General features: G+C 36.0%; 1 protein-coding gene across 3 annotated transcripts in view; it reads left to right on the top strand.

The window, feature by feature from the left end:
- Positions 1 to 26870, top strand: part of ORC3 (origin recognition complex subunit 3) — a 62315-nt gene that overhangs the window by 22925 nt on the left and 12520 nt on the right. For all 3 annotated transcript variants that reach the window (XM_049653994.1, XM_049653995.1, XM_049653996.1), the window contains exons 10-13: positions 4517 to 4650; positions 5130 to 5193; positions 14412 to 14528; positions 15675 to 15754. In XM_049653994.1, the coding sequence (XP_049509951.1) occupies positions 4517 to 4650; positions 5130 to 5193; positions 14412 to 14528; positions 15675 to 15754 (395 nt within the window). The remainder of the gene's footprint in view (positions 1 to 4516; positions 4651 to 5129; positions 5194 to 14411; positions 14529 to 15674; positions 15755 to 26870) is intronic.

Consider the following 26870-nt stretch of genomic DNA (forward strand, 5'->3'; position numbering starts at 1 on the left):
ACATATATGTATATGTATTCATTTATATTTATTCTTGCATATTGGAAAAGCAGTTTTATTAAGGTTTCATGAATTGCCAGAAGAAAATTCGTGAACTCAGCTTCATACTGTCTGTTCTAAACTACAAAAGGAGCCCATTCCCCAGTTATTTGGAAGTTAATGTTATCTTCTTCTCTTGGCATCTACCTTAAAATACCTTAGCAAAGCGTAGTCATTGTAAATACATGCCATTGTAAATACATGTTACTAAAACCAATATATTAGTAATCTTCAGTACAAAAGTGCAATATTATAATACCTCACATTTGTGTAGTAACTTGAAGTTTACAAATTATTTCTGTTATGTATTTTTTCTCCATGTAAAACACTGTAGTGCTCTCTTATGGCTAACATATGTCTTTTTTCCCAACCTGACTTTAAAAAAAAAAAATATTTCAACGCAACAAAATTACCTTAGCAATATGCGAAATTAAATGATATTGAGGTATAATACATTTCTTAATTTTTTTTTACATTTATTTATTTTTGAGAGACAGAGCACTAGTGGGGAAGGGGCAGAGAGAGAGAGACAGACAGACAGACAGAATCCAAAGCAGGCTCTAACCTCTGAGCACAGAGCCCGACGCAGGGCTTGAACTCACAAACCGTGAGACCATAACCTGAGCCGAAGTCGGATGCTCAACCGACTGAGCCACCCAGGCACCCCAAGATCTAATACATTTCTGATTTGCTTCTCTCATACATTTTACTTCACTCATTTGTTTACTGAAAAGTATTTATTAAGAGCCAACTGTAAGCCAAGAATTATGCTGAGCCCTAGAGATACAGAGGACAAGGAAATCTCTGCCTTCAGATTGCTCTTTTGTTTAGTGAAGGAGGCAGAATGGGAAATTACAGTTCTCAATAGTCAGTGCTATGAAAGAAATGTGTGGGGATTCCATAAGAAAACGAAAGTATATCCTAAGGAATAGAGGCTCACCAGATTAAAATGGGAAGCGCATTCTAGGTAAAGACAACAGTATAAGGAGAGAGATCTGTTGGAGGACTACTGCACTGATCTAGACAAGATATAACAAGGGCTAAACTAAGGTTGTGATAGTGGAACTAGAGAGGAGGAATCAGATTTGGGGATGAGATAGAATCGACAGACCCTGGTGACTAAGTGGATGATAGGGTGCATAAGAGAAGCGTAAGTTCTATCTTGGCAAATGGATTGGAGGTGGTACCATTTATTAAGTATATGTGTTAATATAAAGTGAAGAGCCAGTTAGAAAAAGGTGAGTTTCTTTTTGTATATGGTTTTTTCAGGTATGTTAGATAATAAAGATTTGGCACTCAGGAGAAAAATCTGGAAGTAAATAGAAATATTTAGGATTTATCATTAAAAGGTGGTGGTTGAAGTCACATAGTGAGGATGAGGCATCATCCAGAGGAGTGAGGAAAGGACTAAGATTAGAATCTTATTGTAAGCTGACAAGAGTAATAGAAAAGGAGACTAAAAACAATAAAGAAAACCATTAGAAAGTAAACACTGAAGTCAAGAGAAGAATGAGTTCTAGGTAATATCATTTCTCAAATACCATTGAGAAAGCAAGTGAAGAAAAGGGTACTCATCGAATTATGTAATCTCTTGGGGTCTCAGTTTTCTCATCTGTAAAATAGGGAATCAGATTAGATGATTTTATAGGTTCCTCATAATTTACTAAGCACCTCCTTTGTGCTAGCTCGTACTAAGTATTTACATTGTTTCATTAATGGGTACTATTATCTTCAGTTTTGCAGGTGAGGAAACAGAGGCTTAGGTTAAGTAGCTTGGCCAAGGTCACACAGCTTTTAAGTGGTAGAGCCGTTAGACCCTATTTGTCTACTTTTCCTAATCATCAGTGGGAAGTAATGCGTAAGTCCTATTTTCCATAGGGGGTGTAGTAGGGTATATAATCATTCTGTATATGTTTAAGGTTTTCCTTCATTAGTTGGATATGTTGACCAACTTGTTGACCCAGATTTTGAGAACATACTTAGACAAAGTAGGTGATACTGGGTTCTTATTTATAACTCTACTGTAAGTCATGTGACTTCCTCCCATTTCTCCTCCCCAGCAAGTCCCTTATATGTTTGTTTTTTACTTTTCTCATATTTAAAAAGTGATGTTAACATTGGAATAAATACTATCACAATATAATTGAAAAATGCAAGTAAGAAACAAGATTTTGTTAATATGTGTGAAAATAATTTAGCACTTGGCATGAACAGTTACTTTCTGTTTGGTATTTGTTTCTAAGTAAGGCTGGCTCTTTTCTTACAGCCTCATCCTTCCTCCAGAATGAACTATTTTGGAGGATTTCCTCTAGCCTTGGGTATCTGGTCTTCAGCTCTATAGGCTCAGAGATTCATTATCAGTTTACCCAGTAAGGATCAAGCTCAAATACCTTAATACCAATATATAAGCTATCATGTTAATTTATTAATTTGTGATGGGAAATTCTATTTTCTAGTGACAAGACTGTGTTTTGTCCACTCTCTAGGGAAACTGTCTAGTATCAAGGTGTCTGGAAAAACCAAATTGGCCATAAAAAGGTTGCTTAGGGTCAAGTTTTTAACATTTGAATGGTCTTGTAAGATACATCTTACAAGTTATGGTAGGTTCTGGAAGATCATTCCCCCTTATACTATGGGGACAACAGCATTCTTAACATTTAAATTTACCAGATATTGTACCATGTTTTTCTTCATGAAATAAAACTGAATTTAAAAAGATATCTTTTCTTTAGCTATTTCTCATTTTTCATTATTTTTTTTTTTATCAGAAGGGAAAGTTTCTACCATTGTAACATTTTTATTTATTTAGCAGACCAAATTTTTTCACTGATTTTATAGATGAATATTTTCTTGTGAGTATTTGGACATCTATTAAACTCTGAGGTCACACCCCAGTCCTATCCCCACCATATTTACTGTTGCTGTGAGTTGGTTCTGCAGAGAGTTGATCTATCCATTCATATTAGTTTCTTCTAATACATACTTCAGAGATTACAATTTTCTGAGCTTGTCCACAAAATCAGAGTCTTAAAATATTAAAGATACAGAATGATTTATGCATTGTTTGTAGTGTTATTGTGACATTAAATATATTAGTTCCATACTTTTGCTGTTTAAAAAAAACCTTACTGGGGCGCCTGGGTGGCGCAGTCGGTTAAGCGTCCGACTTCAGCCAGGTCACGATCTCGCGGTCCGTGAGTTCGAGCCCCGCGTCAGGCTCTGGGCTGATGGCTCGGAGCCTGGAGCCTGTTTCCGATTCTGTGTCTCCCTCTCTCTCTGCCCCTCCCCCGTTCATGCTCTGTCTCTCTCTGTCCCAAAAATAAATAAAAAATGTTGAAAAAAAAATTAAAAAAAAAAAAAATAAATAAATAAAAAATAAAAAAAACCTTAGTGTGCTGTTTCAAAAGGCCACATGCACCCCAATGTTTATAACAGTGCTATCAGTAATAACCAAAGTATGGAAAGAGCCCAAATGTCCATCAACAGATGAATGGATAAAGAAGATGTGGTATGTATGTATATATATATATGTATATATATATGTATACATATATATATACATACACATACATACACATACACACACAATGGAGTATTACTTGGCAACCAAAAAGAATGAAATCTTGCCATTTGCAACTATGTGGATGGAACTAGAGGGTATTAAGCTAAGTGAAATAAGTCAGCGAAAGATAAATATCATGTGACTTCACTCATATGAGGAATTTAAGATACAAAACAGATAAACATAAGGGAAGGGAAGCAAAAATAATTTAAAAACAAGGAGGGGGACAAATCATAAGAGACTCTTTTTTTAATTTTATTTTTTACATTTATTTATTTTTGAGAGACAGAGCACAAGTGGGGGGAGGGGCAGAGAGAGGGGGACACAGAATCCGAAGCAGGCTCCAGGCTCTGAGCTGTCAGCACAGAGCCTGACGCGGGGCTCGAACTCACAAACCGTGAGATCATGACCTGAGCCAAAGTCAGACACTCAACCGACGGAGCCACCCAGGCACCCCAAAACATAAGAGACCCTTAAATGCAGAGAACAAACTAGGGTTGCTAGAGGGGTTGTGGGTGGGGGGATGGGCTAAATGGGTAAGGGGCATTAAGGAAGACACTTGCTGGGATGAGCACTGGGTGTTATATATAGGGGATGAATCATTGGAATCTACTTCTGAAATCATTATAGCACTGTATGCTAACTAACTTGGATATAAATTAAAAAGTAAATAAAAACAAAACAAAAACTCTTTAAAATAAATAAGAAACCTGTTTATATAAAAGAATCTGCAGGGGGGACTGTTTACTTGATTTGACTGCTCTGGAAACCTAGATCTTAAACGTATTTTGGCCAGGTCTATATTACAGTGCTAATACCAGAGGGATTTATTTATGAAGCAACAAAAAGGTTTGTTGACATGAAGTTACTCTGTGGAATTAGAATGACATTATATAATCTTCACATTTCTTTCAGCTTTCTCTATTAGAACATTTCTACTCTCAGCCCCTCAGTGTCCTATGCTGTAATCTCTCGGAAGCCAAGAGAAGAATAAATTTTTTATCAGAAAATCAATGTGAAAACATCCGACGTCTTCCATCATTTAGGAGGTAAAAAGAGAAGTGTATATTTAACACATAATAGAATTTGGGGTAAAAAAAAGTATCTCAGATCTAGCTATTTTTGAAGTGGGGAAAGAAAAAAATAACCATTTTATATAGAGCACAGTAAAACCTTTCTGTTTTCACTCGTGAGATTTCTTTGTTGGATTTGAAAACATACCGTAACGAAAAATATTTTTACAAAGGGATATAATTTGCAGTTTCTTCAGAGTTACTTTTATAAAGAACATTTTCTGATTCTGGAGTTTATGGCTTTTGTTTATGATTAGATCCCTAGATTCTGAAGTATAGCTGCTTTGTGGAGTTAGAAATTACTATTAAACCATGACTATTATCTTGAATTTATTTTTGAGAAGAAATAAAAGAATGTGGCCACCACTCTAGGTAGTTCTTTTCCCCCATGTGATAGTCACATCTTTAGAATGTTTAATTTTCTCTCTTTGTGTACGGGATGGTGAAAATTTTAGGCACGTGGAAAAGCAAGCTTCAGAAAAGCAAGTTGCACTATTGACCAATGAGAGATTTTTGAAGGTAGGAATGTGGATGTATTTGTTTCAGTTTTACTTTTTTTTTCTTCATGAAAAACAATGTGCACATGAAATTTATTCATTGAATTTATAAAACATACCTGTCTGTCCTAATATGCTTTTCACAGTGAATTAGTGGGTCTTGATGATCATATAGGAGTATGACTATTGAAGATGACACAAAACTTTAATTCTCTAAAAGATGACCTTTTTTATTGAGACAAAATATTAACTACAGGTTTATCGTATGGTGTATTTCGAAAATACTTTTGAGATCTCAACTTTATTTCCATATTCCATTTTGGAATCTGCAGGCAATGTCATTTTAATGTTTTTTTAAAGGCCGTCATAAATAAAGGCACATAGAAGCCATGCAGTTTAGGGACCCACTGCTAAGTGGGTATTGATTTGATTTGAAAAAGATATCATTCTATATTGATACAATGCCAGGAAAGAAGTAATGAGCTTAGAAAATTGAGTGAACAATACAACACAGGGAATATCAAAAGGAAGATTTTTTTGGTTCTTTCTTGAATAAATGATACTCAGACATGGTACAATTCAAAAGGCAAAGATAATATACAGTGAAAACACTCCCTCACACCTTTACCCTCCAACTACCTACTTTCTTTTCCTAGATACAGTTAGTGTTATTAGTTTCTTATGTGTTTTCCTAGAAAGATTTTTCACGTATACAAGGAATTTTACGTATTTTAGGAGTTTCCTTCTTTCTTTTACAGAATATAAATGAGTATATTATATATGCTGTTCTGCACCTGTTTTGTTTTGCACTTAATGTTGAAAATCATTTCATATCAATACTGAGTGTGGTATAGTACTTTTGGGATGAATGTACCTTCATTTTACGTAGTAAGTCCCTTAATGATGGACAACTAGAAATGCATAGTGTCACATTTGTTTTCATACTTGTCATGCCTTTTTTAAGGAAAAAGTTGTCAGAAAATTGTAATGAAATTAAGATGAGATTGAAGTAGCCCTAGTACTAAAGGTTTTGCTGGCCCAGACTGTTTTCAAATTTTGAGTGAAAGAATGTTAGTTCCTAGAGGGCGTGTGTTCTGTATAGCTCTGAATACTAATTTACCTTCTATTCATAAATGCTAAAAAGAGAATGGCTTTTTTATAATTGAGATATAATTGACATACAGTATAACAGTGGACAGTGGCTTTTTGTTGGGCATTATTTCTAATGCAGAATCCACACTGGGCCATAATATAAAATCACTTCTAGACTGGGTTTAATAATCACTTTAATAATCTCTGTAACCTTTTTAGAGCAGTATAAGAAGTTTTCACATCCTAATGCAGGTTGTTTTGGTAGAGGGAACTTTAAGAACTAGTGGAAAGGGATGTGTGCATGTTTACTGAGTTTTAAGATTAGATGGATTAGCTCTGCTGAGTCAGCTAGTTGCCAAGTGCATTTCCTGCTACAGCATATTTTCAGAAGCCAGGAATAGATTTTTAAAGAGTACTTTTAACCATTGAAATGACAAAGGGAGAGAATCTCTAGGCTCATCTGTTGTAGAAATAGTCTGACATTTATCTCTGCTTCTCAGTAACGTTTCATGTATTTTCTAAGCATTTATTTATCTGTTCTTGTTCTTATTGCACTTATCAGCCCCATTTGTTATTATCTTTGCTGTATTCATTTTAGGATTGCATATTTTGTTATTCAAAGGCTTATTTAGGAAGGTACACAAAGATTTGTACCTTACCCTAAAAAAGTTATGTGCAGGTCACCTGCTAAATTCAAAAACCAAAAGAGGTCTGTGAGGGGCACCCGGGTGGCTCAGTTGGTCAAGTGTCTGACTCCTGATTTCGACTCAGGTCGTGATTCATGATGGGCTGTGAGTTCAGGCCCCACATTGGGCTCTGTGCTGCGCATGGAGCCTGCTTAAGATTCTCTCCCTCTCCCTTTGCTCTTCTTGCACATGTGCTCTCTCTCTAAAAAAAAAAAAAAAAAAAAGTCTATGAAAAAGATTAATCAATATGTCTGTGGATTTTTGTAGTTTAGAGTAAAAGTATCTTTGTATATTTTATTCATTTATTTAAGCATTTATTATTCTTTTTCTCCTTTTATGGTTTTTTTAAACACACAATCAATTTTTATATGTATTTTACCATGATAAAAATTGGAAAAAACCCCACATGATAATTAAAAGTATGGTACTTCGTGATACAGGGGAAGATCCTGATTATGACCTCAGCAAATTTCAACTTGCATTTCAACTCCAGCTACTTGTTAGCCAGGTATACCTTAGAAAAATCACTCACCCTATTTAAGCCTCAATTTCCTTATTTATAAAATGGGACAATAATTCCTAGTGTGATTTCCTCATACAGTTAGTGATAATCAAAGTCCATTCAGCAAATGAGAGTGATTTATGAACAAATATACAGTAAAACTTTTATAAATGTGAATCATAAATATTGTTATTACTTTTCTGTATGATAAAAATTAAGATCAATGTGAATGTGTAGTTTCGTATATTACATATTCTGTATTATGCATACTAAATGTAATATTCTTACATTACATGGTTGTATAGATTATGTAGTTATGTAGACATGTGTACTGTTAGAATTTATCACACTCAGATTTTGAAGACATAGACCTCAAAGTATACTCCAGAGAAATTTATACTCCTTATATCTAGATTCTTTCGTCCCTGAATATCTACTTTGCTCCCTACCCTGATTAACTAAACCCAGTAGTTCTTAAACTTTAATATGTATCAGAATCACGGGGAGGGCTTGTTAAAACACTGATTAATGGCCTCCATCCCCAGAATTTCTGCTTTTGTAGCTCAAATGTGGGTCCTGAGAATTTGCATTTCTAGCAAGGTCCCTGGTAATGCTGATGCCTTTGGCCTGAAGACCATTTTTGAGAACCACTTGAACTGGACTGGTTGCCTAGAAGGAAATGTTTATTGTTTCCCTTGCCATGTTCTCTTAAATTTAGAATTAATCTAAATTCTAACTTAAATGAAGGATTTATATGAATCATCCCCAGACTGGACTCAAGATGTTAAAAAAACCTTCAACTCCTTTAGAATTATGGACCCTCAGTTTCACAGATACAGCTTTAAAACTATATGTCAGCTTTGTATTTCATAAACTACATGGGTTTTTTGAAAGTATACTTTCAAATTTAAAAATTCAGCTGACTAAACCATATACATTTGTAGAAGTGTCACTGGGAAGTTCAAGCTAAGGCATGACATAGAGCTGATAAAAGATTAAAGATTCTGTGCATTCTCTCACTTCTGAGTAGTCTGTCCTGTGAATGTATTGTGCAGCAGAGTACAGAGGCCAAAAAGTGCACTCTGACAGTTAACAATCTAGTCTTCCTATGCTTAAGCAGAATAGGCCTGCACAAGCTCCCATTAATGCAAACTTCTGATGACTCAAGAGCTTTCAAATCCTGTGGTAGAAGTGTAACCAGATAATCTTTTTTCTTTTTTATTAATGTTGTTTATTTTTGAGAGAGAGATCGAGCAGGGGAGGGACATATAGGGAGGGGGATAGAGGATCCAAAGCAGGCTCCATGCTGACAGCAGAGAGCCTGACACAGGGCTTGAACCTGTGAATGGCAATATCATGACCTGAGCTGAAGTCAGACACTTATCTAACTGAGCCACCCAGGGGCTCCTATCCAGAGAATCTTTAAAGTTTCTTTTGGCTCTAAAATGCTGTGATTTTATTTACTTGTTCATTAAACAGATTGGTAATTTTTTTTGCTGACTAGTTAATTTGATTCCTCATTAAAATTTTATTTTAGTACATCTGTTTAATTGGAGATAGGTAAATTATTACTATGGGTTTTAGGTGAAATAGCAAGAGCTGTTACTGTTTATATTTTTACCATGTTTTGCCTCATACCGTTGCTTTAGTAATCAAGGTTTCTGGTTTTTTTTAACTTAACCCTTTAATTCATGAAACAGTATTTCATGAGAAGCTGTCAAAGTGCCTTATATAGAACTTTCAAATTCTTCATAATTGCAAAGATGATTTTTATTATTGCTTGTCCCTGAAATTTTGTTTCAAGTCCAGTATTAAGGAGAGCCTTGAAGAAGATTGTGCCTCGTATTTGCATAATTATTATCTGGTAATAAAAAACACTAGGCCTTAATATACTGGAAGGATTTTTTGAATAGTGAGAAATTATTTTTCTTTCTATGAGCAAATGTTTTGGAGGAATGGAATATTAACAGCTTTTCCCAATTAGTAGATAGTTTTTATGCATTGTCTCATTTTGAGTCACAGCCACCACATATGACAGATGTTTTTATCCCTTTGTATAGATGAGGAGAGTCACAAAATGATTAAATAACTTTGCCTATCTAAAGTGTCACAATTAGCAAATGGTACATCTGGCATTAATACCCAGATCTGACATCATAGGCCATACATTTTCTGTGACGCTTCATTGAAGAATTAGTATAGGGTGATGAGAAGGTGCCTAAGGTTCTGTATTAGTGTTTGAGAAGTCAGAAATGAGCTTTCCAAATACTGTGGCAAGTTAACAGTGAAGATAATTTGTAGGAGGCTTAGAAAACTACTTGGTATGAGGTAGCTTTGGCCAGGTGTCATGGAGCACTACATGTTGCTGCTCAAATTAGAAAAGGAAACATTCACACACACATATACACACTTTATTTTCAAAATACTTTTTAAAAAAAGCAAGTCTCAACACCATATCTAAGATTAGGCCCATTTTAATCCTGTGCTGACTACACCAACCACACCCTCTCTATTACCGGTAATGGCTGTTCATGTTGATCCTGTCTTGTCAAGAAGTTACATTATACTTAGTATATTTAATAAATGACTAATTCCATGTACTTCACATAAGAAAATCTGTTTATATATTTTTATTCAAATCTTCCTTAAAGCTATTTGGCTTGGTTTCAACCCCTTTCAACTTAGATTCAACCTCTTGCGGGTGACAGGTGAAGTTTTTTATTCTGACTTGTTAATATTTTATGTCTCTATTCCCTCTGTACTCAGCTAGATTTTAAATTGGTTGAGAGTAGGAAGTAGGTCTTGGACTTGTTAGAATTGTAATTTGTTAGTATTAGAAAGATAACCTGATTGAATATGCTCATTTTACAAATGAAGAAATGTAACCAAGAGAGAGGAAGTGAAATATCTAAGGTCACAGAGCAAGTTAGTGGTAGATTTCTTTTCACCATTTAGTATGCTTTTCATGGTGATTCGTGAACAAAAGGCACAGAATTACTTCATGAGTTTGGTGGTAACCTGCCTTTCACCTACCTTTGCCTCCACCTCTTCTTTCTATTTCTTTTGACAGACAGGGCAGGAGGAGGGAGAAAATCTATTAGGAGAAATAATTAAAAGAAAAGAGAAGAAAGGAAGAAAATGACTGGAAACAAACTACTACATGTGATCAAACAAGCTAGGCTTTAGCACAGTAGTGCGGCAGGAACGGGCAGCTTCAGTGCAAACCCTTCATCAAGTGCTGCTGGTCTGAAGTGCCCAGTGGGAACACAGAGAACAAAAGGCTGAGGCAGATGAGAGGAGAAGCACACAGGCCACACTAGTGCTGGGAGAAAGCCATGCTTTGGCACTCCAGGAGCTGGCTGTCATGTGATGAGACACTGAGAACCAAACACTGTTGGTCAAAATTTCTCCATAATGAGAAAAATCATGCTTCGTTCTAGCAAGATGATAACTAAGAGAATGCTGTGTTCTTGGACAGCAGATACCTCTTATTCCTAAAATCCAGTGTCTGTTTTACCAGCTTTTGTTATCAGTGAATTGATTGAAAGGAACATATTATAAAGATTTACAGCCATTTTTACATAACTTACTTTAAATCTTTCTGGTGTCACTCTTCACCCCATACATAACATTCTGGACACAAAAGTAATAAATACTATGGAAAGTAGAAGAGAATTGCAAAAACTAAGCATCATGGCAAATATAATTCTGTCTGATCATATTTTCTTTACCTATATATATTTAAATTTTACATAGGTATTGGTTTCCTCTCCAAAGAAAGTAACCAGCTCAGTAAAAATAGGGGCCTTGTCATGTAAGTAAACAAGAATACATGAATGATTTTGACTGAATGACAGACAAGATTGATGTGATTGGAGATGGCTGATTTAAAAGGGTATACTATACATTTACTGGCCACCCACAGCCTAATATAAATGTGGCTTTTTAGGTCCGTAGTGGTTTGTTTGTTTTTTTTACCCTGAGTCAACATTTACAAATTGAGACATTTTACATTACAAATTCAGACTTCCATCTTTTGTTGAAAAATTAGTAAATCTGGTCCACATCCAGCAAGACAACAAGTGGTTGCTCTTATTTAGAAGGGAGACTGAGTGCATGTTGGCCTCCGTTCATTAATGCACTTCCTCATTCAACAAAGTTTGTGAGGGTCCACTGTGTGCCAGGTGTTAATCTGGGTGCTGAGAATATAGGAGTGAACAAAACTGACAAAAACCTCTGCCTTCATGGGGCTTACATGCTATCAAAAGAAGTAGGTAAAATATCTGTGTTGCTAAGGAAAAACAATGAAGGAAAAAAGCGGAATGTGAAGTTCAGTGTGCATGGGGAGTTGGATTGACATTTTAAATAAGGACCTTACTGAGAAGGTGAATTTTGAATAAAGACTAAAGGAAGTTACAGAGCTTGCCATGCAGGAATCTGGCGGAAGGGAATTCCAAACAGCAGCGAGACAGCAAGTGGAAAGGACCTGAGGTTGGAGCCTGTCTTGATGTTTGAAGAGGAGCAAGGAGGCTGCTCTTTTGTATTTGATATCAGAGAAATATCTTTGTTTGCGTCTCTTTATCAAAAATCAGAAAAGACCACGAGGTCTTCATGTGTCAAGAAAAGAAGAAAGCATATCTCTTTGGGAAATAATGAATATTACTAGGCAAAGTGTATCTCTGTTAAAAAGAATCATCCTAACCACAGTTATGAAATAAAACAGTGGCAGCCATGACCAGTGTATGGCTGTGATTCCAGAGGAAAAATTTAACGAATGGAAAACAAGATTACTATTTGAACAGGCTTTGTTTTCACATGTGCATAGTGTGATGCTGCTGTAAGCATTAAGTGGAGAATTTTCTCAGCATCAAAACCTATAAAAAGGTGTTCATAAAGTGCATTAAGAATTGGCCTGGAGAGAAGCATTTGCAGATATGAATCTCAGTAAGACAAAGGATTTAGAGAATAGTGTCATGTAGAAAGTTAATCATTTGGATGTTTTCTGCTGCAGCTGATAAGAACACAGATGTGAATAACAATGGAATCTTATGTAGAGAGTAGTTCCAGAGTCAATACATAAGGCAAAAGTGTGGGATGGTCAAAATAACTTAACTCTTGAAAAATCCCTTAGAAGGGTATAGCAGATTTCTCATGAAGTCCAGCATAGCTAGTTTTACTTGCAGTGTTGGAACCAGAACTCCATTTCCTCAGTTGGGCATTGGATAAAATAGTATGCTGTGTTACGTGAACAAAACAAAACATGTTTTAAATGCTAGAATTCCACTGGGCACAGGGATGTAATCACGCAGAGGTAGGAAGGGACTGAGATCATCTGGAAAAAGAGCATGTGCATAATCCTCCTTCCACCCCTACCCAAGGCATAGTCCCTCGAGTGTGCAACATTGCCCACAAGGTGTAAAGTATTTCATTTTCCTCCCCCTCTGAGTAAATTCAGTTCTGCATCACCCATTATTTGTACATGCACAAAAGCATGTACTCCACTAAGCAAAAGGAATAGGTAGTTCAAGAAGCATGAAGTATGGTTATTAATCAGTAATAGATTCCTTTCCCTCCAGAATACTTTTGTTTAAAAGCTCTTCAGGCATACATTAAGGCAAACAATTAGTGGCTTTATGCACTCTCCATGTTACAGCATAGAGTAAAATTAGAGCTGAGTGTACTCTCCCAGTGGTGGTTAAAGTACCCTTTGTTAGGATAGGAGACCTAGATTTTTGAAATTACCAACTAACTCAAATACTGGGAGGAAAAACATTTTGATTCTGAAAGCTTTTTCATTTGCCCTGTGCTTTCAGGTAATAATCTATAGATTGCTGATGAAGGAATTGATTTCTAAGTGCATTAGAGTTTAGGAAAATATATCAGATTTGTTGCTTTTTATAGGTTAGGTTTGCTTGAATTTATTCGTATCTGAGGTGTTATTTTCTGCAGGCTTGACTGCTAAAAATAATGGGTATCTGCAAGATATTACTGGTGGAAAAAAACCGCAGCCCGGCAGTTAAAGTCCTTTATTTGACTTACAGAGAAGAAAAATATGTGAAGACCATGCCACAGATCATAATCCTTTTAAGAGAATGTTACAGGATGAAGCAGTTATAAAAGTATTTGAGGTCTGAAAAATACTTGGATGTTGATAGAATGTAGTGTGTTAAAATCATTTCTAAACTGTTTCAGAAGGTTCTAGAAAACATAATACCCCTCCCACCCCCCCACAAAAAAGCCCTTTTGAAACTGATTTGTGGGATTAGTCATCCCACAAGTTTAAGACACTATCTCCCATATTATACTTGTTGGAGTCTAAATTCTAAAGCTTGATGGCTTTAGATTTCTCTTTTCATTTTTTGTTTTTAATTAGTAAAGCGAATAAAACCAGTGTTAGAAATTCTCAACAAAAAGCAGGCATTTATCAGAATCACCCGTGGTGTTTCTTCTGTAGTCTTTCTTTGAAACACAGTTCTAATTGTACTTTAAGAGAAGCATAGGCCTTAAGTGTAACCTCAGCAACTGTTAATGATGTTGGTATTGGGCTCTGTAGTGATCTTCTCACCCTTCTGATGCTAGCAAGGTAGAGGGTGGTAGGCCTACCTCGCTGTGGCACATACTGGGTGACTGACACAAGCAGGCATCCAGCAGGGTGCTTTTTTGCACACTTGTGTTGTGGGAAGCCAAGTTATAATGGCAGTGCCATAGATAGAAGGAAACTACAGGACTAATTTTGGTGTGTGTAAAATATCACCAGACCTGATACTAAATCAGAAATACCCAGCCTTTATCCTAGATTTTGTGTGCGTTACTAATTCTCAAAATTAAGGAAATTAATTTGTAATTCTGCATCTTTTCTCACCAGTTTTCCAGGAATTATATATATATATTCGTGAGGTAGATTTTATTATTCTTTTAATTACTGACTTACATATTTGTAATGTATTCTGTGATTTTTAGGAGGAAATACAATCATTACTAGAAAACTTACATGTTTACCATACAAATTACTTCCTGGTTTTGAGATGTCTTCATCAGTTCACCTCTTCTCTTCCCAAGTACCCATTGGGTCGACAGGTAACCAGAACTTCTTCATTTGGAATGTCTGCAGTAGGAATATCAGTAGTTTCTTGCTTTGATTTCAGCAGCATTCAGGCATCAGAATTTGAAATGGATCCAAATCAGGCACTGAGTGCACAATCTAAATCCATTCCAGCTGTACACATTACTGGTAATTGAAGCAGTATATTTTGTTCTGATGGCCACAGCTAGAAACAACCACATGAATCCCAGTGGTGTTGCTTCCCCCCTCCTCCCCCGCCCCCCAATGTATTTGTCCTAAGGCATTTTAACCTTTTTCTTTCACACTTCTTTGTCATGTATACTGAGTTGATCCCCCCACTTTATCAAAATAGCAAAAAGAATCTGTTTGAGAATGCTTAATGGTTAACCTTGCATTCCACCAAGAACTAAAAGGGAAACAGCATTTCTGCCCTTGCAAAATTATGCCCCACTGGCCTTTGTGTCATACTCTAAACCTGTGAACCAGCTAGAGAGTGGATGTTAGTGGAATAATTCTGTATTCCTAAATATTTGCATCCTACCTCAAAGGTTTAGACAACAGGGGTACCGGGTGGGTCAGTGGGTTAAGCGTCCAACTCTTGATTTCGGCTCAGGTCATGATCCCAGAGTTGTGGGATCCAGCCCCGTGTTGGGGTGTTGGGGTCCAGGCTGAGTGTAGAGCCTGCTTGGAATTCTCTCCCCCCCACCCCCGCTCCTCTCCCCCACATTCATGTTCTCTCTCTCTCTCTCTCTAATAAGTAAATAAATAAAGGTTTAGAGAACAAATCTAAATACATAGGAATGATTTGTTTATGAAAGGATTTCTGCCATTAAGCTTTCTTTTTAATAATCACATATTGCTTTTATTTTATTATTTTCTTATTGCAGTGTGATCAGTATTATCAGCCAGTCCCAATGTAGTCTCATGTTGCTTTTATGTAAATGGTATTCTTATATAGCCTGACCTATGTGATATGTGCCCAGTCTGTTGTCCTCTAAAGAAAATGATTGTTTTTTTTTTTTTTTTTTTTTTTTTTAGAAAATGATTGTTTTTAATAATATTTATTTTTTTGTCTTGACCATTTATGATTTTGTCAAATGAGCAGTGTGTAACTTAGTACATCACTTTTGGTTCCTTACAAGTGTGCTTTTTACTTACAGATCAGAGAGCTGTACTGCACTTGTTTAGAAAAGAACATATGGGATTCAGAGGAGTATGCATCAGCTTTGCAGCTGCTGAGGTAGTTTTGTTTTTTTTTTCTGTTTTGTCTGATGTAAGCCTGTCAATAAATAACCCTTTCCTCCAGAATGTTGCCTGCCAAGGGGTTTTTAAGTAGCCATGCTGTGTCTAATATTTGTAAATACCTTGAACTTGTTTGTGGTTTATGGTGGTTTTAATGTAGCAACCATCCATTTCTTTGCTGGTTTTACCTTGTTTTTGAACTTGTGATTTTTTTTTTCCTAGAGAGAGATTGTGAGTGGGGGAGAGGGGCAGAGGGAGAGAGAGAATCTCGAATAGGCTCAATGCTCAGCCTGAAGCCTGACACGGGGTTCGATCCCACAACCTTGGGATCATGCCTGAGCTGAAATCAAGAGTCAGTACTTCAACTGACAGAACTACCCAGGTGTCCTGAACTTGTGCTTTTTAAAGTAAAATGAGCATTTAGTCAAATATTGACACTACCTGAGGAGGGCTTAGGTATGGATAATTTTAATCTTGCCAGCTTGATGGCATGGCAGGGAAAGTAGTCATGGAAAGTGATCTCACCATGGCCCCAACCAGGATGGGTGGAGTTGCAGCATCACTTGGTGAAATGTGTCCTGTGAAGGAGGTCACTGCTGAACTTGAGGACCAGCGATGAGGAGGCAGTGGCCTTGATGCCTTACCCCCATCTGAGCTGGCCCTGCTTTCATTAGCACAGGAGATCATAAATTTATCTAATATTATATAAATAAGACATCTTGGTGTTGTCACATATCAGAGATCACTTACCACCCTGACAAATTTACCTTTTAAAGTTATAATCATTTGTTTTTCTTGGCTTCACTTATACATACGTTGACTTTTTAGTCTTCCATAAAAATAATGACCACTTGGAAAATGAGGAAAGGAAAATCAAGTGTGAGTTAAGTTTCTGCACGCACACTTATAATTTACCTCAGTGAATATAAATGCTTATATGAAAATATCATAAAGAAGTCTGAGAATTGAATATTTATTAAGTCTTGGCTTCCTCTGGGCCCACAAGAAAAGAACAGATGGGCACAGTAGGAGGAAAATTCACATTGAAAGCACTTTAGGTCCAGAGACTTAATAATACAAATGTCAGTGATCTAGCAGGTGCAGCTTAAGATAGGAAACTAATTTTATGCTATCTGGAAAAATAACTCCCCATGGAAACTAGATTGCCACTGAAAAGCTCTGTTTTATTTCAGTTTTTTAAATGCCAGTAAGAGATTTCTGTGTACTTCTGTATGTCAACGGAGACTTCATTTGCTTTCTATTCAAGTCAACATTCCTGCCTCAACACCTAGTTGATTCTTGCTGAGTTTCCTCTTTAATTTTTGTGATTAGTGATTGTCTTCCTTTTCCAGTTGAATAGTCTTAAATTCATAGATTCCTTTGTCAGAGAGGGGCTTGCTTTTTTCTTTCTACATCTTTTTGGCATCGGTAATCTTGGGGTACAAGTCAAGGGTCAAGAATGCCAATTCCAAACTAGGTTAAGGAAACATGAGCAATAATAGTAATGGTGACAGTCGTAACCACTGTTTATAAAAGCTTGCAGTGTGTCAGGCACTGTGCTAGGTAGGCACTTTCAGTAAACTTTCCTGTCTAATACACAAGTACACCTTTGTGGCAGATACTATTATCCACACTTTACAACTCAGAATACTGAAGCATATATAGGAATTAGAATTTGCCTGAGATCTCCTAGTTGTTGATGGAACCAGAATTCTAATCCAGATCTGATTTCACAGCTGTTGTACCTTCCACTATTCTTGCTAAGATCTAAAGTATGGGCTTGGGGATCTGAGTAAAGCAGAAGCAATAAATAGAAAGTGAAGTTTCAGTCATTTTGCTAAACTGAGGTCAGAAACATAGGAATATAAAAAGCATTAAGGATGAAATATGTCAGGTACAGCAAAGACAGCTTAGAGTCTGGGCACTACCAAGAATCTGGGAATGTCCAGAATGGATTTCTTTTCCTTTTGTGCAGATTAGATGTGGAAAAGAAGTCAAGGACACTTGTCAGTTTAGGCATTCTAAGTAAGAATCATCTGAATTTAGGAAACCAGATATTCCCATCACCTGTCTTCAAACAATTCACATCATGAGAGAAAATAAGATTAAAATGATCACTGAATGTCACTTGGGAAAAAAAACTGAGGTCCTGTAGAAACATAGTCTAGAAACATTTCCAGTTTGACTTTTTTTGTTAAGTTCCTTAAAGGCAGTATTTCTCTTGAAAAATCCCTTTTATATGGAAACTGACATGTTTAAATAATCATAAATCAACTTGGTGAAATATTTTGTGATCATTGAAAAGTATTTAATTCCTGATATTTGTATGGAACCACAAAAGAATAGCTAAAATAATCTTGAGAAAGAACACAGGTGGGAGGCATCGTTCTTCTTGATTTCAAGCTATATTGCAAAGCTACAGTCAGTAATCAAAACAGTGTGGTGTTGACATAAAAAAAGACACATAGATGAATGAAACAGAATAGAGAGCCCAGACATAAATTCTTACATATATAGACAATTTATGACAGAGGAGGCAAGAACAGATAATAGAGAAAGGACAGTCTCTTTAATAAATGGTGCTGGGAAAACTGGACCACTTTCTTAACACCAGTCACAAAAATCAACTCAAAATGGATTAAAGATTTGAAAATAGACTTGAAACCGCAAAAGTAGAAGAAAACATAAGTGAACCTCCTTGACATTGGTCTTCGCAATGATATTTTGGCTTTGATACCAAAAGCAAAAATAAACAGGTGGGACTACATCAAACCAATAAGCTTCTAAACAGTAAAGGAGAAACCATCAATAAAATGAAAAGGCAACCTATTAAATGGGAGAAAATATTAGGAAATCATACATCTGATAAGGGTTTAATATCCAAAATATATAAAGAACTCCTACAACTCAATAGAAAAAACAAACAATTGATTAAAAAATGGGCAGAGGAGCTAAACAGACATTTTCCCAAAGAAGACATACAGATGGCCAATAAGTGCATGAAAAGATGCTTAACATGACTAGTCATCAGAGAAATGCAAATCAAAACCTTAATGAGATATGTCCTCACACCTGTTAGGAGGCTCTTATCAAAAAGTCAAGAAATAACAAGTGGTGGTGAGGAATACTTGTGCCCTATTGGTGGAGATATAAATTGGTGCAGTCGTTATGGAAAACAGTGTGGAGATTCTTCAAAAAATTAAAAATAGAACTACCATTTGACCTAGCAATTCAATTTCTGGGTGTTTATCTGAAGGAAATGAAAATGCCAACTCAAGATACCAGTGTTCCCATGTTTATTGCAGCTATTCACAATAGACAAGACATGGAAACAAGCCAAGTGCCCATCAATCAAGGAATGGATAAAGAAAAATGCACATATACACACATAGTGGAATATTATTCAGCCATAAGAATTAGGAAGTCCCTCTATAACACTGAACTCAGATACCGAGAACAGATTGGTAGTTGCCAGTGGTGGGGGGGTGGGCAAAATGACTGAAGGTGGTCAAAGAGTACAAATTCCAGTTATAAAATAAGCCCTGGGGATGTAATTTATAGTATGGTGATATGTAGTATTGCATATTTGAAAGTTCCTGATAGAGTAAATCTTAAAAGTTTTCATCACAAGAAAGAAAATTTATAGTTATGTGCAGTGGTGGATGTTAACTAGACTTCTTACGGTGATCATTTCACAGTATATACACATACCAAATCATGTACACGTGAAACTAATATGTCATTTGCTAATTATCTCAGTTTTAAAGTGTATTTACGTGGTATTTGTAATGTTGAAAATATCATATATTCATGAGTGGAAAAAGACTTACAGAATTGTATATCACAGTTATTTTTAAAATGTATGCAGCAGACATTGATGTACACGTGGGGAGCTGGCAGTTATGCCTTTATAAAAGGCCATAATTTGACAGGAGTGCAGTGGTTCTGCATGTCTTCCATAGCCTTTCTTCTTTCAGTCAACTCTTGGAGCATGAAGACCACATCCCTATGCAGGATATGAGTTGGTTAATTTTTTACCAAGCATGTATTATTATATAAGGATATACTTAAGACACCATTTGGGAACCGGAAGTAGTAAAAATGGTGCTAACCCAGCAGCGAGCTACGTGAGTGCACTGGGCTTCTTGTGGTCAGCTCTGAAAGACCTTAAGAGGAAAAATTTACCTTTCTATTAGAGAGAATTTCTAAACAGCCATCTAGAAATCAAACACTTGACCAAGCATTTTTCAGACTTGCAATTCAAAAAACCTTGCTTCCATAGTAAGGTTTTAAGGGTATTGATAAAATACCCTTAGAGTTTTAACTTACAGGAACATGATGGATCAGCTAGAGCTGTAAAGTACTGTGATTTCACATCAGTAGCCATGGAGTGCTATGCAATGATTCTTGGACTGAGAGTAATGAGAAGTGTGCCTGTCTTCTTAGGGGAATTTATTCTGCCCCTTGCCCCATCAATTGAGAATTACTTATCTAGGATTATCTCATTTTCTTCCAAATAAGGAAACCAAAACTGGAAACACTGAGTGACTTTTATGCAGTTGACACAGCTGGAATTTAAATCTGAATCTTCAAAGTTAAGTCTGTTTTTCAGCCCTATTCCAATTATTTGGGAGGTAGTATAAAAGGTAATTTCTGTGGGTTTGTGGCCAGCAGTCCATGTTCAGAGCACACCTCAAATGTTAAAACGAACCAGCCAAACAAGCTTCTGTGGCCGCAAAACCCCCTTCCCATCCTGACACTAGGCATCTTGGCACAGAGTACAGACATATAAATGAAAGAAGCCACAGTGTCTGGTCTGCTTATCCGAAGTATAACCTTATGAGTTTGCTGGACAAACAGATTTATAAATTGAAGTTGATTGATAGCTAAAGGAATTTAGGCTGAAAGAAATTATTCTAATTTCTGAGTAAGGCTTTTGAGTTAAACAGTAATATATTAATAGGTCAGCTCAGCTTTCACTGAGTTAAAAAAACATGACCCAAGTAATAATATTAACATTTGATCACTTTAGGTTAGTTGAAAGAGACTAGAGATTTGGAATCTAAATAATACATTGTTTCCTGAATTTGCAGATCAACTTTAGATGAGATTTAAAGATCTAGTTAATGAAAAATAGCACAGCTCCACAGTCCATGTGATGCTTACTAAATAGCATAATTTAGCTTTTGATGATCTAGATTTGTCTGTGCAGAAGGTATATGAGACTGTACAGTTAAAATGTAGTTTCTTTCTTAGAACAAGGATTGCCAGTCCTGAATCTGCATCATGCCAGGTCCTCCATAGTCATCTGTACACTTGTGGTGAAATCAACGAGCTGAATTGTTGAAGCTCATTCAATAGCAAAAGATGTTGATAGTTGCTGTTTTTAAAGTAATGATTTTCAGGCTTTAGTGTACATAAGAATCAGCTGAGGTGTATTAAACATGTATACTTTTGCCCTCTCCCCAATGATTCTGAATCCTTTGGAACTGGGGTGTGGTGGACAGAAGGAATCTGCATTTAATAAACACTCCACCACATTTGGACAGATGGGCCAAGGGACCACACTTTGAGAAACACTGTTCTAGAAAATAAAGGGAAGTAAGAAGAAGGTACAAAATTTTGAGGAAAAAAATGAAGCTATTGAAAGAAAAGAAAAGGCTTTATTGGTGGAGAAGCTGGATGGCTTGAGGCAGTTAATCTCAGATTGGTTCCAAAACTGGAAGAAGATATTCTACTGCTAATAGTGAATAGTGTTTGTTTGTTTGTTTGTTTGTTTTTTCATCTCAGTGGACAGAAAAGATCTGAATTTGTATTTCATTTTTTCTTCACCAAACTTTTAGTGCCTGCTATTTTTTGTTAGAAAACGAGCTGGTAGCTAAGAAATGTTAAAACTGTTAAACATTCAGAAATAGCTAATCTTAGTTTGACAACTGTTTTTCTTTTGAAAAAGAAGTATAAATATATAAAATATAGATGATATATAAAAATATTGAAGTATATAATACATCTTTAAAATATATATATATTTTAGTTTACTCAAGTTGTTTCTAACTATATGATATAATTTAATTTACCCATTTTGACACAGAAAAGAGCATGGTGTTCCACAAAAGGCACTGTAACTTCCAAGTGCTCCCCTACATGAACCAACTTGTAAATAAAGAAACTATTGTTCACTAAGGCCTGAGGTCATGAAACTGTCAGTGCAGGGCCATTGCCTTGTTCATCCTTTCAAAAAATGTTGGGGTTTTTTTTTGATGCTTGATATGTGGAGCCACCGATCTGATTACAAAGATAACCCTAGTTCTTATCTACACTGAATTTTGGCTAAGTGAGAGATGAAGGTGGACAGGTAGGCAATTACAATACAGGGGAATAAGTCTGTGATGTATGACAGGTGAGGTCTAGAGTGCTAACCTCCACTGAGCAGATTGAGCAGTTTCACGGAGGAAGGGGCATCTAACATGAAATATCAAGGTGTGGGAAGAATTATGCATATTTTTGGTTTCTCTTTCACTTGTTACCATATATGATTGCTTTGTTGTGTTGTCTTTGAAGTAGATAATCTCTGTGAATATAGTTTTTTGTAAGCTTTTGTATTTTCTTCTAGTTTTCATTGACATATGCAGGTTTGAATTTTTGAGTATTTTTAAAAGCTAATTTATGACAATGTCTGTTTAAAACTTGAGAACTCATTATTTAGAGGATTTTTGCATTAGCCATGGATTGACCAGTTTCTCCTTATAGCCTGTTCTCAATCAGACCTTTATATAATCAGTACTTAACCAGGAATTATTGGCTTTCTGCATGATGAAGCAGAACACTACATTGCCCTGCAGGATGGTTGTTTTTAATGATTGCCAAATGATTCTCTTTCTGTCTTAGTTAAGGAAACACTTCTTTTATAACAACCTATAAAGCTTTTAACACATTAAGTATCATAAGCCTTAAGTTGGTTAAACATAATTAGCTCTTTTTTGGCATTAATGTGACCTATCTTAATGTGTTTTTTCCTTTCTCTTTAATCTCGTGTGGTGGCTTTCATACTTTATAATTCTGATATTTTCTTTTCAGTTTTATGCCATTTCTTTTAAAGCTGAATGCTAAATGGGATCTCCCTGAGTTCAAAAGCACTGTCTCACTGTCTCTAGTTCCTCTCCTTTCATTCTGTCTTACCTGATTTGGTTTTTGCTCTCTATTAAAACTACTTTGAAGAAGGTCATTGGTGACTTCCCTGTTCCTAAATCTAATGGTCAGTCCTACGTCTTCATTTGTGTTAACCTGTTATCAGCACCAGCACAGTACAGCACTCTTTCCTTAATGACATTCAGGATCCCGATTCTCGTGTTTCCTCCTACTTTAGTGCATGCTCCTTCTGTCTTCTTTGGTGGTTTCTCTTCTCCTTGACACCCTAACATTACAATGTGCCAGGGCTTAGTCAAAAGCCCACTTTTTTTTTTTTTTTGACTGCCTGACTGTTATTCCATGTACCTAATTAACATCTCCACTTAGATATCCAATATACATTTCAAAGTTAATATGTTTAAAACTGAATGTATGATCTTCCCTTTAACCTTAGAATCTTCGTGTAGTCAGTCTTTTTATCCTTCCCATTGTTGAAATCCAAAAACTTGGGTTCTGGCTTCAAAATATATCAAGAATCAAACCTCTTTTTGCCACCTTCCCTCACTGGTAACACCTGTCCAAGTCACTATCGTCTCTCATATGGAAAATTGTAAAACTGGTTTCCCTTGCTTCCATACATGTTCCCCCTATGGGTTTTTCTCAAAACAGCAGTCAGCACAGTCCTTTTAAAATACATCATATAATTTCATTCCTTTGCTCTAAACAATTCCATGAACTCCCCTTTTCACTCAGAATAAAAGCCACAGTCTATATAGCAACCCTCTGTGATCTAGCCCTGCATTGCCTATCTCTTATTTCATTTCCTACTACTTGATTTCTCTTTCCACTCCAGCCACCTTGACCTCTTGTTCTTCTTGAACATGCCAGACATACACTCAGTGTAGGCCCTTTGCATGCATTATTCTCTCTGCCAGGAAAAGTTCTTACAAATACTCTCTTACCTCCTTCACGTGGTTGATCAAATATCTTCTTCTCAGTGAGGCCTAATAATCATTTTGAAATTCAAACCTATCTGCTCCTCCCCAAACTTCCCCCTTAATATTTTTCTATAATAATGTCAAGTTTTAGTATATACATAGTAATATGAGACATAGTGTTTGTTGTCTGTGCCCTACCTCCTCATCCCCCACCCATTAGAATACAAGTTTCATGAATACAGGGGGTTTTGTTTCACTGAGATGTATCCCCAAAGCCCAGAACAGTGGCTGGTATGTAGTAGGCATTCAGTAAGTGTTCACTGAATGAATGAATGGTTTCATGACTTACTAATGGTTGAAACCCATTTTGAAAACTCAGTTTGAAACATGCTGGTCTAGTGGCTAGACTCAATCCTTAATTTTCTATTTGGGTGTTATTATAAAAAACTTTGAGTTTTTATAAACTAAAATTATAAAATTTTATTATAAAAAATTTTCATTTTTTAGTTTTCAGTTTTGTTCAATCAGGTTTGGTTTGTCCAAAGTGGAGTCACTCTAATAATAATCTAAGTGAAAACATAACATTGCTTTTTGATATTACCATTCGTGTTCTATAACTTTGAAAGCCAGTCATCTACTGCTAACAGTTTGTACTTCTAGATTTTTTTCTAGGCACAAACAGGTATTAAATCATACTGGATAGGATGTTCTACAACTTGCATTTTTTTGGTTTTGAAATTTGGTTCATTTTTGTTGTGGTAGTTATTTGTTTTGTACCTAATATCCTACTGTGGACACTGTGTCTTGAAATGTGGTGCAGCATGGTTGGTAAGAGCATGGATGCCAACCAAGCCAGACTTGGTTCTAATCCAGTCAAATTACCAAATTGGCAATTGCCAGTTACCAGACTCTAGACAAGTTACTTAAGTTTTCTGTGTCTCTGTTCCTCATCTCTTAATGTGGCAATAATAATAACTACATCATATAGTGTAGTAGAGATCAAATTCTGCCAAATACACATGTGCATATATGTTAACTGTCATCACTAGTACTATGTCATTGTTTATCACAGCTACATAATATCTCATTTTGAAAATGTAACATTTTATTTAATCAGTCCCTTGTTTGATATGTATTTGGGTTGTTTCTAATTCTTCACTGTTACAGTAATCACCAAGGGTAAATGTTCTCCTACATTTGTGTAATTTTCACAAAAATAAATACACATTTAATAGACTTTTAGGGTCTAAAATATAAACACTTTTCCCAACGTACACTTGTGCCAGCAGTGTATCAGTATTTGTTTCCCCACACTCATGCTGATGCTGGATATTATTAGGCTTAAATATCATTATTTTCTTCTGGTATTTTATAATTGATGGACTAGTTCTTTCTCCTATCCCCATGCCATACTCACATCTTTATTCTGTTTGAAATAATATTGAGGTAGTGATCTATTATACTCAAACTATTTCCATCTCTTCCCCAGTAATTAGAAGTACTACCTTGTATTATGTACCAAACTCCTATATATTCCTTGATCTCTTTGTAGACTTATTTTCATTATTGACCCGTTCATTCCTATAAAGTGCCATCTGATTTTAATCACTGTAGCTTATACTTTTTAATATATTAATAGCCCCACTGTACACAGTCAAGTATATACACATTATTCCTCTTTTTAAGGAACAGTTATTTTTTCCATATAAATTTTAGGATAATTTTATTGGGGTTTAAACAAATACTCACTGGACTTTTGTTTCAGAAAGTGTTAAAAGTATAGACTTATTTGGAATGAATTTGTATCTCTAAAACTTTAAATGTCTATTCACTTATTCAGGGTTTTCTTTTTTTGATATGTCTTACATATTTGTTATAAAGTATATTGCTTTGTTTTCTATGGTTTTTGTTGCCATTTTGAATGTGTTCTTTTTTTCCATTACATAGTTTAAGATGGATTACATGTACATGTAAGGTGTCAACACAGGTGTATGTGTATACATGTCTTACATCCACACATCCTTCATACTCTTTAATACTTATGCAGTTCTTTTAGATTTTCCAATCTTATAGTCACATCATATGCAAATAATAAATTTCATCTTCCTTTGTAATGTTTGCACCACTTCTTTTTTCTTTCCTTTTTTTTTTTTTTTTTTGCACCACTTCTTTTTTCTTAATTTGTTGTAGCAACTGGACTGTAGAATGATACTAAATAATAGTGATGAGGGGCGCCTGGGTGGCTCAGTCGGTTAAGCGGCCGACTTCGGCTCAGGTCATGATCTCGCGGTCCGTGAGTTCGAGCCCCGCGTCGAGCTCTGTGCTGACAGCTCAGAGCCTGGAGCCTGTTTCGGATTCTGTGTCTCCCTCTCTCTGACCCTCCCCCGTTCATGCTTTGTCTCTCTCTGTCTCAAAAATAGTGATGATAGCAGGCATATGTTGATTCTGTGTATATATAATTTAATTGAAAAAATTTAATGATTTTATAGGGTTGGTCACATTATTAGCTCTACTTCAAGACTTGTTTTATATTAAACTGGAGAGTACTTGGGAAAGTGTAAGATCTTTTGCTCTTCTGGAAACAAGAACATTACCTTTGGCTAGTAAGAAAAAGAGTGATAACTCTCTGAATTCCTGGACATTTACATCTGAAGTGAAGGATCTACCCCCTCCAACAAATGTCATGTTAAAAGTTATGACTAATAAAGTTTGATTTCAAAATTATATGACATAATGACATTTTTTTTCATTATATCCTGAAAGTCAATAATAGGCGGGGCTTTGTCTCTCTCAATACTCAGTTTTGTAAGCTGCAGATAGATGCCCAGAAGGGCTGCCTGCAGCCTGGTAGGCTTTTTCTCAGGGTGCTGCTGATGTGAGTTACCAGCTTCTGCCCCGCAAGCAAGCCATTGTCAGTGTTTCCTCGGACCCTGGAGAATAGGGCTATTTGAATAGGGCTAACGTTTGTCAGGTATAACAGATTGTTCAAATGTATCTGACTTTGAGTTTAACTCTTTTAAGTTTAACTTCATCTGGGCAATAGAAAGT

This window comes from Panthera uncia (genome assembly GCF_023721935.1).
Source record: "Panthera uncia isolate 11264 chromosome B2 unlocalized genomic scaffold, Puncia_PCG_1.0 HiC_scaffold_24, whole genome shotgun sequence".
NCBI classification, from domain to species: Eukaryota; Metazoa; Chordata; class Mammalia; order Carnivora; family Felidae; genus Panthera; species Panthera uncia.